Raw genomic sequence first — 15,999 nt, 5'->3', positions numbered from 1 at the left:
CCCCCCTCTGTTCTAGTCCTCATTTTAGTCCCACCTCTAGTCAGCTTTCCATTGATCTCCTGAGATTATCTGTTTTTTTCTACTTGGCTTCTGTCTTCCAGGTGTGATACTCTTTCTAAAACTCCTGCCACAGTGTAAATTGCTTCCCATAGTGCTCTTGAAAACTAGGTTCCAGATGCTAGCATGATGCCAACCAGACTTCCCTGGACAGACAACCTCACTAATGTATCCTGGAGCTCTGATTCCCCAGAGCCCCGCCTAGTAGGGAAAGAGAGAGGCAGGCTGGGAGTATGGATTGACCTGTCAGTGCCCATGTTCAGTGGGGAAGTAATTACAGAAGCCAGACCTTCCACCTTCTGCATCCCACAATGATCTTGAGTCCATACTCCCAGAGGCTTAAAGAATGGAAAAGCTATCAAGAGAGGGGATGGGATATGGAGTCTGGTGGTGGGTATTGTGTGGAGTTATACCCCTCTTATCCTATGGCTTAAAAAAAAGGGCAACAAAAAGGAATAAATAAATATTTTAAAAAATTTTAAAAAAGAAAATCCTTCCTACTATTTTCTCACTATTATTTTAAAATTCTTACCCACTTATAAAGTAGGTGATAAAAACAAAACAAAATGGTCATAGCATCAGACAGTCCCAGTTAACTAGGGTTTCCCTGGTGTTGTGACTAGACACTTCAGAGACGACAGGACCCACAGGAAATACAGCACAGCTCCAGTGACAGTGGAAAAGGAGCAGGTCATGACCCTGAGCAGAGGTCTATGAAGGGACAGCTTACCTCCAGGCCAGTCTTACTGTCTAGTCTGAGAACAATACAAGGGCGTGTGCCCTTTTCTCAATCAGTTCTGAACTGTAGAGCATGACATATAAACTGGCAGGCTATTGGCTCATGACCTGAAACAACCATTTTACCGGTGTCTTCAGCTCCACCCACTCACCACTGCAGTGGAGACTGCAAAGATAGGTACTTTGGGAACTTGGAGACGCATCATCAGACCAGTGTTTTCCCCAGCTGGTATGAAGGGAACCGATCTGTTGCTTGCCTCTTATAAAACTTTACACATTAGCACTGCTACCATCATTGGGTGTGGGCATGTGCGTACACTCATATTTGATTTTTTCCCCTTTATTTCTGTTTGTCTCTTTTACCTATAAGTGTACTCGTGTTTTACTATTATGCTTATTCCTTTTCTGTTCTTTTTTTCTTTTTTTTTAAATTTCTACTTTATGGGGGGGGTTTGATGGTTTATAGTACAATGACACATAGGCACTCCCTCACCTCCCCATGATAGGTGTTTAGGTGTTTGAGATACACTCTGTCCTCCACTCTAGAGCCTCTTAACCATTCAAACACCAGGATCCCAATGTCCAATATCCCTTCATCCCATCTCTTACTTTCCTTTACCCCCAGAGTCCTTTGGTTTGGAGCAATACACCACATCCAAACTTCACCTTATGTTTTCTTTTCTTTTCTCTTAAGTTCCACCACTGAATGAGATCACTCATAATTGGTCATTCTCTTCCTGATTTACCTCAATCAACATGATACCTTCAACTTCCAACCAAGATATTGCCAAGGAGATACCAACATAATATTTAGTAGCTGCATAATCAATATTACATAGTGTAAGTGTACCACAACTTTTTCAGCCACTCATGTGCTATTGGTATCTTGGGCTGCTTCCAAGTTTGGACTATCATAGACTATGCTACTTTGAACATAGGTACGCATAGGTCTCTTCAAATAGGCATCTTTGTTTTCCTCGGCTGCCTTTTGTTGCTCTTTTCCCATTTAAGATGATGATGATTGTAGTTGTTGTGTTTGTCTCTTATTCTCTACAGTTTGAGCAAAGGAGACCCACCTGTTTTTGCAGCTACACCCACCTTAGCTCTCACCTATCAGAAACAGGCTTGCCCATATCACAAGGTGCTGGCTTTACAGGCCCTGGAACAAACAACCCAGAAGCCAGCTTGCTTCATACCTGAACAGACTCTAAGGGCTACTCCCCCTCCAGGGAGTCATAATATCCCTTTCTTGACACTTTGTCAGTTTCAGGAAGCCACCCCCTGACCTGACCTACAAGGTCAAACATTTCATTCACAAGCAGAACCTATACCCTAGTACAGTCTTCATCTGCAGTATAGTCTCCATGATACAAAAGTTATACCACACCTGTTGCTCACACACACAGCTCAGTCTTGGCCCAGGCTACAGTGGCAACCCCCACCTAACTGGTACATTGCTGTCAGAGAACCTTGAGAATGGGGTCTCTTTTTTACTGGAAGTTGCTCTCTTAGCCTGACCTACCTCTGCAGAGGGATTCTTGTCAAGTGAATCATAGCCTATCTCTGTGCCTATCTCAACTAGCCTATCTCTGTGGGTTCCCTATAGGACTTTTCCTTGAGACTCAGTTGTGTTTGCACATGAGAGAGTCTCCACAGTCCTGCACAGAGATAAACATATTGCAAGGGAGCCAGGTGGTGACATCCCAGTTTAGCGCACACGTTTACAATAAACAAGGACCCAGGTTTGAGCCCCTAGTCCCCACCTGCAGGGGGAAAGCTTTGTGAGTGGTGAAACAGTGCTGCAGGTGTCTCTATGTTCCTCTTCCTATCTCCCCTTCTCCTCTCAATTTCTGGCTGCCTGTACCCAATACATAAATAAAGTTTAAAAAATTACGTAAAACATACTGCAGGCAACATCTGTGCAAGCCTACGTAAGTAAACACTGTGGTGACAAATTTGAAGACACCAGACACAATGGTAAGACAAAGAAAGACTGAAATGCTGTGACAGAGATTGAACACAGGGCTTCAGCCAGTAGTGATACCATTAAGTTGCCCCTTTGTCTTGTCATTATTCCGTTTTTGAGGAAAAAAAGGAAAGAGAATGGAAGGGAGGGACAGAGAAAGAAAGAAACACAGTTCCTAACCACTCATGAAGATCCTTGGTGCTAACCGTGGGGTTCTCCTGCAGTGCCTGTGATTCAATCCAGGGTCTTCTCATTCTATGGCTTGCTGTCCACCTGCTGAATAATCTCCTTGGTCCCTACCCTGAGTGTTTGATGAACACTGATGGATATTTGGTAAGAGAAAACCTAATCAAGATGGAGTAGGAACGGAGGGGAGAAGGCAAAAAAGAAGGTTAAGTGATCAGGATTAGGTGGAAGGAAAGAAAATGAAGTTAAAATATTACACACATCAGAAGAGGCTTTGGGCATGGGCAGAGGAGGCTGAGGGGCTATTCGGGTGAATTTTCTTGTGTAACATACCATTTTCAACCTAACATGTTTTAAATATATGCAGAATACTTCCTTGGTAAAACTGTTCTTTCCTCTGAATTCCAGTAGTGATTATCAGTCCTCCCTGTGTGTGTTCTTTGGGCAGTGGTCCCAACTGAAGGAATAAAGACAGCCCTGTGTTTCTGCAGGTTAATCTAAAACTGCTGGCAAGATGGGACTGGCGGTTCCCATTGCAGGGCTGGGGCTGGTTCTACTGCTGCTGGAAGCCAGGGAGACTCTGGCAGGTGAGTGTCTTGGGGTGTCACCACCTGGCTGGGGAGGAGGAGGGAGGGGCATCACCCAGGGCTCAGGCAGGTGGGGCCTGTCCAGGTCTCTCAGGAGGGGAGGGTGTGGGGGGCTGGACTGGCTCCCAGGAGGTTACTGACACCCAGTTCCTGGGGACCTGGCCTAAGGCCCCAAGCCTGGTGCTGTGCTCACAGGGGGCAGCTCTCTCTCCTGCCAAGGCCGCCTGCTCCTCCAAGAGTCTCTCATGAAACTAGGGGACATAATGAACTTGAGAGGATCTTGTGGAATCTTCCTATATATTAAAAATATTCTCTGTTCATATTGTCATTGATCCTTTGAGGAGAAATGTTATATTATACTTTCTGTGGTTATGGATAAAATTGTCATCTGAATTCTGGTACCAGTAAGTACCTAAGAAAACATGGTAGCATCAAATTATGTGAACAAACCTCAGAAAATTAAAGTAGAGCTAGGACTCAAGAGTCAGAAGCAGGAGGGGCTGGGATGAAGACCCTCCCTCCACAGGGAAGCCATGGCTCACACTTGCATCTTCTCTCACAGGTACTCACTTTCTCTGCCTCAACTTCACTGTCAGATCTCTGCCCTTACCTGGACAGTCCTGGAGTGAAACCCAGTGCTCAGTGGACGGAATGCTTTTCCTTTACTATGACAGAGACAACAAGAAGGCCACACCTATAGGTGTGCTGGGGGAGAAGGCCGAGAACACCAGAACATGGAAAGATTTGGCAAACAATATAGAACAAATTGAACAAGACCTCAGGGTGATCCTATTTCTCTTCGATTTCGATAAAAGCCTGCGCAAAAGTGAGTGTGGGGAGGAGGTGGGAGCTAGAGACATGGAGAAAGAGAGGGGAGGGGGCAGTACACAGGAGGGAAGGGGCTTTGTGTGACAACTGACCATGGTCCCACCTCAGAGACAAAGTGGGTCTGCTGAGCAGGAAAAGGCAGGTGCTGGAGAGGAGATCCAGGCCCTGAGTGTGAGAGACACCCTGGGCACTGGGAGGGGAGGGACTTTCAGATGCAGGTGGTGATGTGTGTGGGGGTGTAGTCCCCTACTCCCTGCAGGCCCAAATGTGCTGTCAGGGAGAAGAAGGACTGTGCACTGGTGCATCCTGGGAGTTCAGCGTCAATGGACAGACAGCTCTTATTGACACAATGACCATGAGATGGATGTTCGTTGATAAGGGGCTCTTAAAGTTCAAGAGGCAGTTGGATAACAACAAGATCATGTCAAACTATTTCAGGAAGGTTTCAGTTCAAGACTGTAATCATTGGCTTAAGGGATTCTTGGTGTACTGGGAGAAAATACTGGATTCCACAGGTATCTGGGCAGGAGTTGGAAGGTGTGGGAGCTCTCTGTGAAAGTTTGTGCCTTTTGTGTATGTATGTATGAGAAAGAGAGAGAGGAGAGAGGAGAGAAGAGAGAGGAGAGAGGGAAGAGAGAGAGAGAGAAGAGAAGAGAGAGAATGGAGAAAATGTCAAATTTTGGGGTAAACTCCATTTGTAGAGTCAGTAACTGCCCTAATTTCCACACATCCTCCTTTTACACTCCCTTCCCTACCAACAGGAGAATCTCCTCTTTTCACTAGTGACCTTGACATTAGACACATTGCTCTCCTATTCTGGCTTTGGTCAATCCTCCACAAATCATGGCTCTCTCTGCCAGCAGTGGTGCTGCTAAGTTTAACTTCAACTGCATGTTGCATGCTGGAGTCTCACTTGTGTCCTTGGGCGGCATGTTGTAGAGGAAGAGATCTGTGTGGGTGAACACACACATTCAAGAGGGACCTATTCCCCTGACTATGTGTGATCCAAATCTACATGTATCACTGCCATTCCAGGCCTTATTATCATCCTCTCTTCCATTTCTCCTTTAGTAAACTCAAAAGCCAGCTATTTGCTATATTAATATTAACATTAATATTTATTTATTGCCGCCAGGGTCATTGTCGGGGCTTGGTCAGCACCAAGCACTATGAATTTACAGCTCTCCAAAGCCATTCCCCCCACCCCACACTTTTCTTTTCTTTTCTTTTCTTTTCTTTTCTTTTCTTTTCTTTTCTTTTTTCTTTCTACTTTATTAGCTACGACAGAGAGAAATTAGAGGGGAGGAGAGATAGAGAGAACGAGGAAAAGATAGACACCTCCAACCTCTTTCACAAGTCATGAAGTATACCCCCTATAGGGTGGAGTAGCAGGGGCTTGAATCTGGGTCCTTCAGCACAGTGATGTGTGAGCTCGACTGAGTGTATCACCGCTGGCCTCTGCAAAGCCAACTCGTATGAAGTCCTCCCCATCTACCTCAAACAACATTAAGCACTCCCACTCTTTCATCCCCAAAGTGGTCTTCATTATTTTATAAGAAATATGTCAGTCTCTATAGACATTTGCTATCTCTCTTTTTAAGAGAATGAGACACAATCCCTTTCTCTTTAATGTCCAGAGTCCCAGAGCATGGCTTTCACATGATGTAGCAAATATGAAGGCAACATGTGCCAATGTGGGGAAGTACTTGTGGGAAGGTATCTTTTTATGTTTGATGGTACTTACTTAGGTTTGACAGTATTCACTTTTGCTTTTCAGCATCATCCAAGGCAGAAGAAACCATCCAGCATTATCCATCCACCTGGTTAATCACCTGGATCATGCCAATAATCACACTTCTGTCCTACTTGACATTTTGTTGATATGCACAGTGTGTGTGCTAATGGCATTAAAGTTTACTGTGGATGATGGGAATGTAACTCCAGACATAGTATATTCAGCATTGCCTGGTATTCTGAGGTTCCATATTTTGGAGTTGTACCCCTGTTATCCTATGGTTTTTGTCAGTGTTTCTTTTTTTTTTTTTTAATTGTTGTAGTTATTATTGTTGTTGTTATTGATGTCATTGTTGGATAGGACAGAGAGAAATGGAGAGAGGAGGGGAAGACGGGGGGAGGGAGAGAAAGATAGACACCTACAGACCTGCTTCACCGTCTATAAGGCGACACCCTGCAGGTGGGGAGCCGGGGGCTAGTGTTTCCTTTTTCAATAAAAATTAAAATATGTATTTTATTTTAATGAAAGAGATACATAGAGAAAGATAGAGATAGATAGATAGATAGATAGATAGATAGATAGATAGATAGATACCAGAGCATGGCTCAGTTCTGGCTGATGGTAGTACAGGGGATTGAACCTAAGACTTTGAAGCCTCAGGCATGAAACTCTTTTTTTTTAAAATTTTTTTAAAAATATTTTTTATTTTATTTATTTATTCCCTTTTGTTGTCCTTGTTGTTTTATTGTTGTAGTTATTATTGTTGTTGTCGTCGTTGTTGGATAGGACAGAGAGAAACGGAGAGAGGAGGGGAAGACAGAGAGGGGGAGAGAAAGATAGACACCTGCAGACCTGCTTCACCGCCTGTGAAGCGACTCCCGGCAGATGAAACTCTTTTTATATAACCATCATGGTATCTCTCCACCTTGCCCAGAGGTTCTAGATTCTTTTTTTCCAATATGTTTTATTTTAATGAGAGAGCTACAGAAAGATATACAGAGAGACCGTAGCATGGCTCAGCTCTGGCTGACAGTGCTGCAGGGAAATGAACCTGGCACTCTGGAGCCTCAGGTATGAACGTCTTTTTTTTTTGCATAACTATTACACTATCTTTCCCACCCTACCCCTACCCCAAGATATTCCAGATTATTTTCACAGCACAGCTATAAGCCAGAAATGCACAATGCTCTGGTTCCTCTGTCTCTTTATGTCTCAAATTAAAATAAATAAATAAATAAATAAATAAATAGATCATTTAGTCTGTTTGATAAAATGGTGGGATTTCAAACTTGGCACTGCAGAAAGACAAGAAACCTAAGAAGACAACATGGATATTTGGTTTGGAGCTTATTCATCCCATTGAAAATGGAAGTATTGATTCTGGAAATTTTCCATACCCTTAGGGTATCTTCCCTAGTGAAAATATAGGATTTTCTTCCCTTGTTTTCCTTCTTTCCTTCCTTCTTTCCTTTCTTTCTTTCTTTCTTTCTTTCTTTCTTTCTTTCTTTCTTTCTCTCTTTCTTTCTTTTCTTTAAAAAATAAGAACAGTTTCAGTAGGAGAAGGTTAAAGTCAAGGGCAAAGTAGAAATCTTGGAAATGTTGTTCACACTGAATACTTCAAGGGTAAAATAACAGTGTTTCTGAGAAACTCTTCCTAAAAGGTATTTGAGATAGCTAGCTTACCAAGAACTGCCTTAAGAACAATCTGTTGTTTTTTTTTTAATTTTTGTTTATAAATAGGGAACACTGACAAAAACCACAGGATAAGAGGGGTACAACTCTACACAATTCTCACCACCAGAACTCCATATCCCATCCCCTCCCCTGATAACTTTTCTATTTTTTATAACCCTCTGGGAGTATGGACCCAGGGTCATTATGGGGTGCAGAAACTGGGAAGTTTGGCTTCCGTAATTGCTTCCCTGCTGAACATGGTCATTAGCAGGTCAATCCATACACCCAGCCTGTCTCTCTCTCATTCCTTCAGTCTTTGTGACTGGCTTCATGTAGTTGCATCTGACAAGGAGCCTTGTGAACTTTGTTGCTTCCAGATTAGTCAAGATGACGACGGACCTGAGTCTGAAGACTAGGTCCAGCCTCGTGTTACTGGATCTTGTTTACTTTAAGAACTAGGAGGCCAGGAGCATGAGGAATAATGTTAAGTGAGATGAGCCCCAAAGAGAAGGATGGATACCAGAGGCTCTTACTCAGAGACAGACTTTAAGGCATAAGGACAGAAAGGAAAGACACAGAGTAAAAGTGGACTGGGTTTGGTATATTCCAGGAAGGGGACTGGGATGGGAGTGTTGTTGGGGTCCTGGTGCATCAAGGTGGAAAAGGACCTATGTTGGGGGTGGGGGTGAGAGTGTTTTATAGGCATTTATGGAGAGGTGAGAAATTGCACTCATGTGCCAACAACTGTGCTATAGCCATTGCTCGCACCAATAAAGTTATTAAAAACAACAACAAAGAAACAGGCCAGGTAAGTCTGCACACAGTAGAGGGCACATGTTATCATATCATATCCCTGGTCCTCACCTGCAGGGGGTGATGTTTCACAAGTGGTGAAGTAGTGCAGGAGAGCCTGGCCCCCCCTTCTCCTCTTTCAATTTCTGTCTTATCCAAAAAAAATAAATAAATAAAAGAAAGTTAAGGAATGGTCACTGGAAGCTTGGTGCAGACATCAAGTCCAAGCAATAACACTGGTAGGGAAAAATTCATTAAATTGCGTTTTAATTTATTGGTAAGTAAAAATGGATGGAACATTCTCTACCATTGTTGATCCATGTTGAGGGCAAGGTCCTATGGGGCCCACAAAGGGGTCTGTTGTGTTGTTCCTGATAGAGATGACTGGAAACAATGGAGAGAGGGATTTAGGGTCTAGGCCATCATGTCTGTTTGGGAATCTCAGGACTCCCTTGCTGGGAAATTGTGCCAATGCAGTCACATCTGCCATGTTGTCCCCTCAGGCCTACTGCTAGTTCCCTGGAGAGTTGGGACATTCTCGGAGTGCCTGTTCAGCCATGTTGTGCCCTCAGGACATTGTCTATATCCCCGCGATATCTGGAGTGCTCTGGTTACTCCTCCCCCCTCCCATTCTCACGAGAGTTATCATCCTATCCTGGAGTGCTATGGTTACTCCTCCCCCTTCCCATTATGGCGAAAGTTACTCCTATAAAAACCCTTTGTTTTCCGCACCTCGATCTCTTGCTGGCGCTCCACTCTGGTGTTCAGACGCAGGAAAGGTTACTGCGTGAGGCGGCCATTTTCTCTACCTCCACGTGGCCCAACCTGCTTCTCTAACACCCAACTCTGGAACTCTCACGGGGTTCCTAGGGGCGGGGCCAAGCGGGCCACGAAACTAGCAGGAATGATCCAATTCTCTTGGCGGGGGAGAGCTAGAACAAACCAACGTAAAGCATACAACACTCCCTGACTAGGGTCCCTGGTGTGGGCCAACATATTGACATTATCACAATCTACTCACGGGTAATATGATGTTATAATTTATAAAATTAAAGAGAAGGAAAACAGGAACAGGGAGCTAGCTCAGAGGTGACCTGCACCTATCATTTCTACTTACACCAAACATTGATGTCCGTATAATTTCTCTAGGAACCTGGTTTTAATGTTGGGAAAAACCAGAGCACCAAGGTATGCCCACTGAGTCTCCTGAGTTTGCTTTCCATATGTAACAGCTAGTTAGATGACACAATCTCAAGAAGCACCTTACAGAGTATGGTTAAACACATTCCAAGAGATACCAGGAGATGGGCATTTTTGCCTGCTCCCAATCTGAGGACAGCAGAGGTCTGGTAGGTGTTCCCTCACCTGTGAACAGCAGCTTCTTTGTGCCCTGCAGCCCTACTAAGCTCATCAGTGTAAGTTTAACTGCTTCTCAGTGCTGGGGAGTTGAGCAGTTGCCCATGGAACTGAATGTTTAACTAAGATTAGTTTCATATTTCCTTCATTTTTTTCAGAAATGAATTCCAGAGAAGAGACAGGTCTACTGAGAGAGAGAGAGAGAGAGATTAATAGCAAGTTGAGCTGTACAGAGAGGATAAAGGAAAAAGCAAACCTGCTGTCTCTCTAGATGAGAAAGACAGAGGCGGGTGACCCTCTCTCAGTCTATTTGTGAGACTCAGGAATGCAGGCATTTTCGGATAAACTAAAAACAACAGAACAACAGCACAAAGAACCTCTAAAGACCTCCTCCTCTGGTTTCTCACAGGTCAGCTGGGTATTTCAGTGACTCTTCAAGGTCTCTCGGCCTCTGATTCAAGGTCAGATGCTTCACACATGCTTCAGAAAAACTACAACTAGATAGTCAAGGACGGCAATACAAGAGCTCTCTTTTTTTTTTCAAATATATATTTAAAATTTTATTTAAGAAAAGAGACATTAACAAAATCATAGAATGGGGGGGTATTACTCCACACAATTCCTGCCACCCAATCTCCATATCCCATCCCCTCCCCAATAGCTTTCCCATTCTCTATCCCTCTGGGAGCATGGACCCAGGGTCGTTGTGGGTTGAGGAAGGTGGAGGGTCTGGCTTCTGTAATTGCTTCCCCACTGAACATGGGCGTTGACTGGTCAATCCATACTCCCAGTCTGCCTCTCTCTTTCCCTAGTAGGGTGAGTCTCTGGGGAAGCTGAGTTCCAGGACGCATTGGTGGGGTCTTCAGTCCAGGGAAGCCTGGCTGGCATCCTGATGGCATCTGGAACCTGGTGGCTGAAAAGAGAGTTAACATACAAAGCCAAACAAATTGTTGAGCAATCATGGACTCAAAGGTTGGAATAGTGGAGATGAAGTGTTGGGGGGTACTTACTGCAAACTCTAGTGTACTTCTGCTTTCAGGTATATATTTGCCCTAGTTTATGGATACATGTGAATGAACATATGCTCTATCTCCTGGAACCTGGTCTTATATCTAGGTTTTGGGACTTTGTTAGGAAGTGAACCACCTGGGATGGAATTAGAGAATACTATGAAAGGAAAGGTCTCACCCAAGTGATGAAGCTGAAGGGTTGTCATTCCACACGTGAAGTCTCTGGACACAGTCTGAAGTGAAGCATGCTGGGGTGGCACTCGTGTTGATTAGGTTAGCTTGAGATGTGCATAGGTTATGGTTGGTGGTGCGGAAATGGAAAAGTGACAGTCCCAGGCTTGCTTTCAAACCTAGAGAGATACCTTTCTGAGGCCCACAGATTTCCTACTATTTAGTTCCTGGGGTGCTATGGGTAGGGAATGAAGCTGAGCGAAGGCCTCGCGTCCTGTGTACCAGAGAGCCAAACAGTTAGACTCCCTTTTGCAGAAAGTCTTGGGCCAGAAAGATGGTGAAGTGGTAGTGTATCAGACTTGCATGCATGAGATCCCAGGTTCAATCCATGGTACTGCCATATGTTAAAGCTGTGCAGTACTCAGGGAGTCGGGTGGGTGGTAGCACAGAGGTTTAAGCACAGGTGGCGCAAAATGCAAGGACCAGAAGGATCCCGGTTCGAGCTCCGGCTCCCCGCCTGCAGGGGAGTCACTTCACAAGCGATGAAGCAGGTCTGCAGGTGTCTATCTTTCTCTCCCCCTCTCTGTCTTCTCCTCCTCTCTCCATTTCTCTCTGTCCTATCCAACAATGATGACATCATCAACAACAACAACAACTACAATAATAAAACAACAAGGGCAACAAAAGGGAATAAATATATTTTTAAAAAAGCTATGCAGTACTCAGACCTCATATTTCCCTCTCTTAAAAAAGGAGAGCATGGGGCGAGGGGGGAGAATTAGGTTTTATCAGTGACCTAAGAGTGCAATGAAAACAGGAGAAATGCCCAGATGTACCACAACTCCAGGGAATAATTATACAGGTGGGAGAGAGTTTGAAACATCTCTCTCTGTATATTAACTTATTGTTCATTGATTTCTCTCATTTACCTGTTGGCTTCACTAATTTCTCCCAGTGTCCCCAAACTTCTCAAGCCAGCTTTTGCAGTCTCCTATGGAGAGTTTCTTAAGGAACTCTGTGATGCCTCTATCCTTCCCCCACTTCTCTTTCATCATTTTGCCTTCAGGATGAACTGCTGTCCAGTTTCTGTTCTCTGAGTCAATGAGGAGGAATGTCTGTCCATCAAATCCAAACTGCCAGGATCCGTGGGTGCGTCTGTTGGCTCCACACTGACACATCATTGTGCCCTGCAGGGAAAAAGGGTCTGTCCCCAGAACAGAGGGTCAGCAACTATTTCCTTTTTCAAAAAACAAAGTTCACCACTCTTTCTTTTTTATTATTTTTAAATTTTTTCTTTAAATATTTATTTATTCCCTTTTGTTGCCCTTGTTTTATTGTTGTTGTTATTGATGTCATTGTTGTTGGATAGGACAGAGAGAAATGGAGAGGGAGGGGAAGACAGAGAGAGGGCACAAGTTTTTTTCTCCATGTCCTTGCCAATACTTGCTATTGATCATTTTGATGTAAGACATTTTCATTGGTGTGAAGTGCTATTATTGTGATTTAAATGTGCACTGCCCTAATACTTTGTAGTGATGAGTATCATCTCATATGTCTGTTGACCAACTAGCTATTCTCTTTAGAGAAGCATACGTTCAGATTTTCTGCCCACGCTTAAATTGGGCCGTATGATGTTGTCATCGGTGCTGAGTAGTAAGAGTAACACATATTCACTATCACCAGTTTGATGGTAATAAAGCGTCTTAAGTTTTATTATCCGGAAAACTTTTATTCCCTTTTAGTGGTAAATGTTCATCTGGAAGAGTCAAAAAGTATGAGCTAAATTGCCTTTCGTTCAACATTTTACATATATCGTGCTATTCCTTTTCTTTTTAAAAGTAATTACTTTCTAAGTTTTTAAAATTTTATTATCAATTTAGTGGATAGAGACAGCCAGAAATAAAGAGGGAAGGGGTGATGGAGAGACAGCAACATTGCTTCACCACTTGCAAAGCTTTCGCCCTGCAGGTGGAGACTGGGGGCTCAGGTCCGGGTCCTTGTGCATTGTAATGAGTGCTCAACCAGGTGCACCACCATCTGGCTCCCTATTCCTTTTCTATGCTATGAGCTTGCTCTGGCAAAGTCTACAGTCATCTTACAAGTGTTTCTGTATACTTAGCTCATTTTTCTCTAGGTGATTCTAGTATTCTGTCTTTATCTTTAGTTTTCAACAGTTTATAATATACCTTAGTATTTGTATGGATTCCCTCCCCCATTTATAAAAAACTCTTTGTGTGTCTTGTATTTTAATATTAGTTGCTTAAAATAAATAATTTCTTGGGGGTTGGGGTGGTTAAGTGCACATAGTACAAAACTCAAATCAAGTTAAGTGCACACAGTACAAAACTCAAAGATCCTCATAAGGATCCCGGTTCGAGCTCCTGGCTCTCCACCTGCAGGGAGGTCGCTTTATAAGTGGTGAAGCAGGCCTGCAGGTGTCTCTCTATCTTTCTCCCTCTCTATTTTTCCCTCCCCTCTCAATTTCTCTCTGTCCTATCCAACAACAACAAAAAAACGGCCTCCAGTAGCAGTGGATTCATGCATAGTGCCAGCACCGAGCCCAGCAAAATAAATAAATAGTTTCTCAACTACTATTATGTAGAGGTTCTACTACGTTCTCTCGTTCCTTCTGGGGTCTTTATAATATCATTGTTGTTCCTTTTAAGAAGTTGCATAGGACTTAACCTGTTTTCACATTTTCCAGCTGTCCATGTCTATTCTTGACCAATCGTTTGTCTAAACCTGATATCCAGTCCCTCCATGTCTCCTGGCTTGCTCTATCCTCTGTGTCCTGTACTGGCTGCAGTTTTTTTTTTTTTTTTGGGGGGGGTTGGGGGGGTGAAGCTAGCTTCCAAATTTCACATAAATACCGTCATTTCATTACCTTGACAACTGTTCTCCTCTGAGTCACTCAGACTTACCTCTTGATGTGGACATCTCTGGCTTAATGTCAAGCAATGCCTTTTTGAGCTCCTCTACCAGGTCTTTCAGAGTTTCTCTCTGTCTCTCCCAGACCTCCGTGGAACTCAATTTCATCCCTAGAGGACCGACAGGTATGACTCGCTTATCACCACAGTGGTAGGAAAGAAAAATCTCTTCACCCATCTGGCCTTGAACTTCACACCATGGGTGTCCAGGTCTGTTCTTGGGAGTGATGGTGAAGTTATAGTGAAGACAATGACCAGCTGTGCAGGAAAGACACAAGAGAGGGTTGGCATTAGGAGTAGTGACCACAGGCATCCCACCCCCAGCTCTGTGACAACAACAGCTACAGACTATTATTTCTCAAGCCCCCCCTCCAACCCCTCACCCCCAAGTAAAGGTGAGAGGAAAAGGAAGAGAAGGCCTCTGTGTGATATCAAAATGCATTTCCAGAGAAAAGTTTCACCACTATCACTTTCAGCCCCTCCCCTAGTGTCCACAAAATCAATCCCAGCATCATTCAGAGTTAATATATTTTTTTATTTACTATTAGATAGAGATAGAGAGAAATTGAAAGGGGGAGGGGGAAGAGAGAGATAAGACAGACCTGCTTCACTACTCATGAAGCTTTCTTCCTGCAGGTTGGGACCAGGATCTAGAACCCAGGCTCTGGCACACTGTACTGTGAGAGCTTAGACAGGTGGGCTGCCACTTGGCCCCCAGACTTCATCTTCTGAGAGATGCGCTAAGATAATTATGAAAGGACAGGTCCAGATGCCAGGGGAGAGACAGGAGCTACCCGTGTCCTGTGAGAGAGATGGGAGAGTGTGTAGGGGGCTACAGAAGGGATGGCTCACACACCATGAAACAAAACGATGAACTTCTGAGCCAGGCAATAAGGAAGGAATTAATATACTCCGTGAAGGGATATGCCAGGGTGAATATACTATGAAGAACCACAGATGAGTCCAAGTCAAAAGGAACCAATAAGAGTTTCAGCCCTTCTCTTAAAGTATGAAGAAAACAGAGGTGAGAAGAACACTAGAATTCCCATGGAGTTCAGTGGCGACTTTTACAGAAAGTCAGGAAATGCTGTTTTTTTAATTTTATTTATTTATTTATTTATTAGATAGAGGCAGAGAGAAACTGAGAAGGGAGGTAGAGATGGAGACAGAGACACCTGCAACCCTGCTTCACCACTTGTGAAGTTTTTCCCCTGCAGGTGGGAACCAGGGGCTTGAACCTGGGTCTGTGCACACTGTAATGTGAGTGCCTACCAGGTTCTCTACCACCTGGCCCCAGAATGTTGGCAGTGTTATCAGACTCTCAAGCAAGAGAGATGGAACACATCAAGACTTTAATAAAAAATTAAATAAATAAAAATAAAAACAAACCACAGTTCATTCAATGCCAGTAGGCCGAGCGGGCTCATGTCCAAATAAAAGAAACTGAACCCTGAGTGCAGGGACACCTGCCCTTTTATATAATTATCAGCTTTCCTATAATAAATAGCAATAATTAGCCTGACAGGTTATTTTATTTTATTTTTTTAAAGAGGGCAATTTGTTTGGGTTGTCAGCAGCTCTTGAGAAGAAATAGCAGATCCTAAGGCCACTGACCAAGGCCACATGATTACAGCACTAGAAAGCCCTGTTTGTGCTGGGTGTGTGGGGTGGGAAAGGGGGGTTGCTGCCTGATGCACTTTTCTTCAGCTGAAAAGTTAACCCTTGCTTCTCACTTGAGAAGTTAACCCCTAGAACTTCTCTTGAGAAGTTAACCCTTAGCCTGTCTGCCTCAGCAGGAGATAACATTCCTCATTCCTGAGGAGGGACTGCAGCAGTAGCAATGTGGGAATAGCTGAGGCCAGGGAGGGGGTGTTCTACATCAAGCACAAGGCAGGTGCAGTGATAGAAATGATTGAGGAAGCTCAGAATGTCAGCTGGAGATTTCTACCCAGAGAGATACAATGAAAATTAG

General features: G+C 43.9%; 2 protein-coding genes across 8 annotated transcripts in view; one reads left to right on the top strand and one right to left on the bottom strand.

Annotated features, from left to right (window-relative positions):
• Nucleotides 1-6,295, top strand: part of LOC132542669 (retinoic acid early transcript 1E-like) — a 35,222-nt gene extending 28,927 nt beyond the window's left edge. For all 7 annotated transcript variants that reach the window (XM_060205335.1, XM_060205334.1, XM_060205336.1 and 4 more), the window contains 4 exons: nt 3,439-3,534; nt 4,097-4,360; nt 4,605-4,877; nt 6,140-6,295. In XM_060205335.1, the coding sequence (XP_060061318.1) occupies nt 3,462-3,534; nt 4,097-4,360; nt 4,605-4,877; nt 6,140-6,243 (714 nt within the window). In that variant the 5' untranslated portion in view covers nt 3,439-3,461 and the 3' untranslated portion in view covers nt 6,244-6,295. The remainder of the gene's footprint in view (nt 1-3,438; nt 3,535-4,096; nt 4,361-4,604; nt 4,878-6,139) is intronic.
• A 5,583-nt stretch (nt 6,296-11,878) lies between these two features.
• Nucleotides 11,879-14,340, bottom strand: LOC103107759 (UL16-binding protein 1-like). Its single transcript, XM_007516575.2, is given in 3 exon segments — nt 11,879-12,062; nt 12,065-12,304; nt 14,022-14,340. Coding segments are annotated over 3 exon segments (600 nt in total). The 3' UTR covers nt 11,879-12,021.
• Between the last annotated feature and the right edge of the window lie 1,659 nt (nt 14,341-15,999).

Source organism: Erinaceus europaeus, chromosome 13 (assembly GCF_950295315.1).
Source record: "Erinaceus europaeus chromosome 13, mEriEur2.1, whole genome shotgun sequence".
Lineage (NCBI taxonomy): Eukaryota > Metazoa > Chordata > Mammalia > Eulipotyphla > Erinaceidae > Erinaceus > Erinaceus europaeus.
The sequence above is the reverse complement of the archived record's forward strand: the minus strand, read 5'-3'. Positions and strand labels throughout refer to the sequence as shown.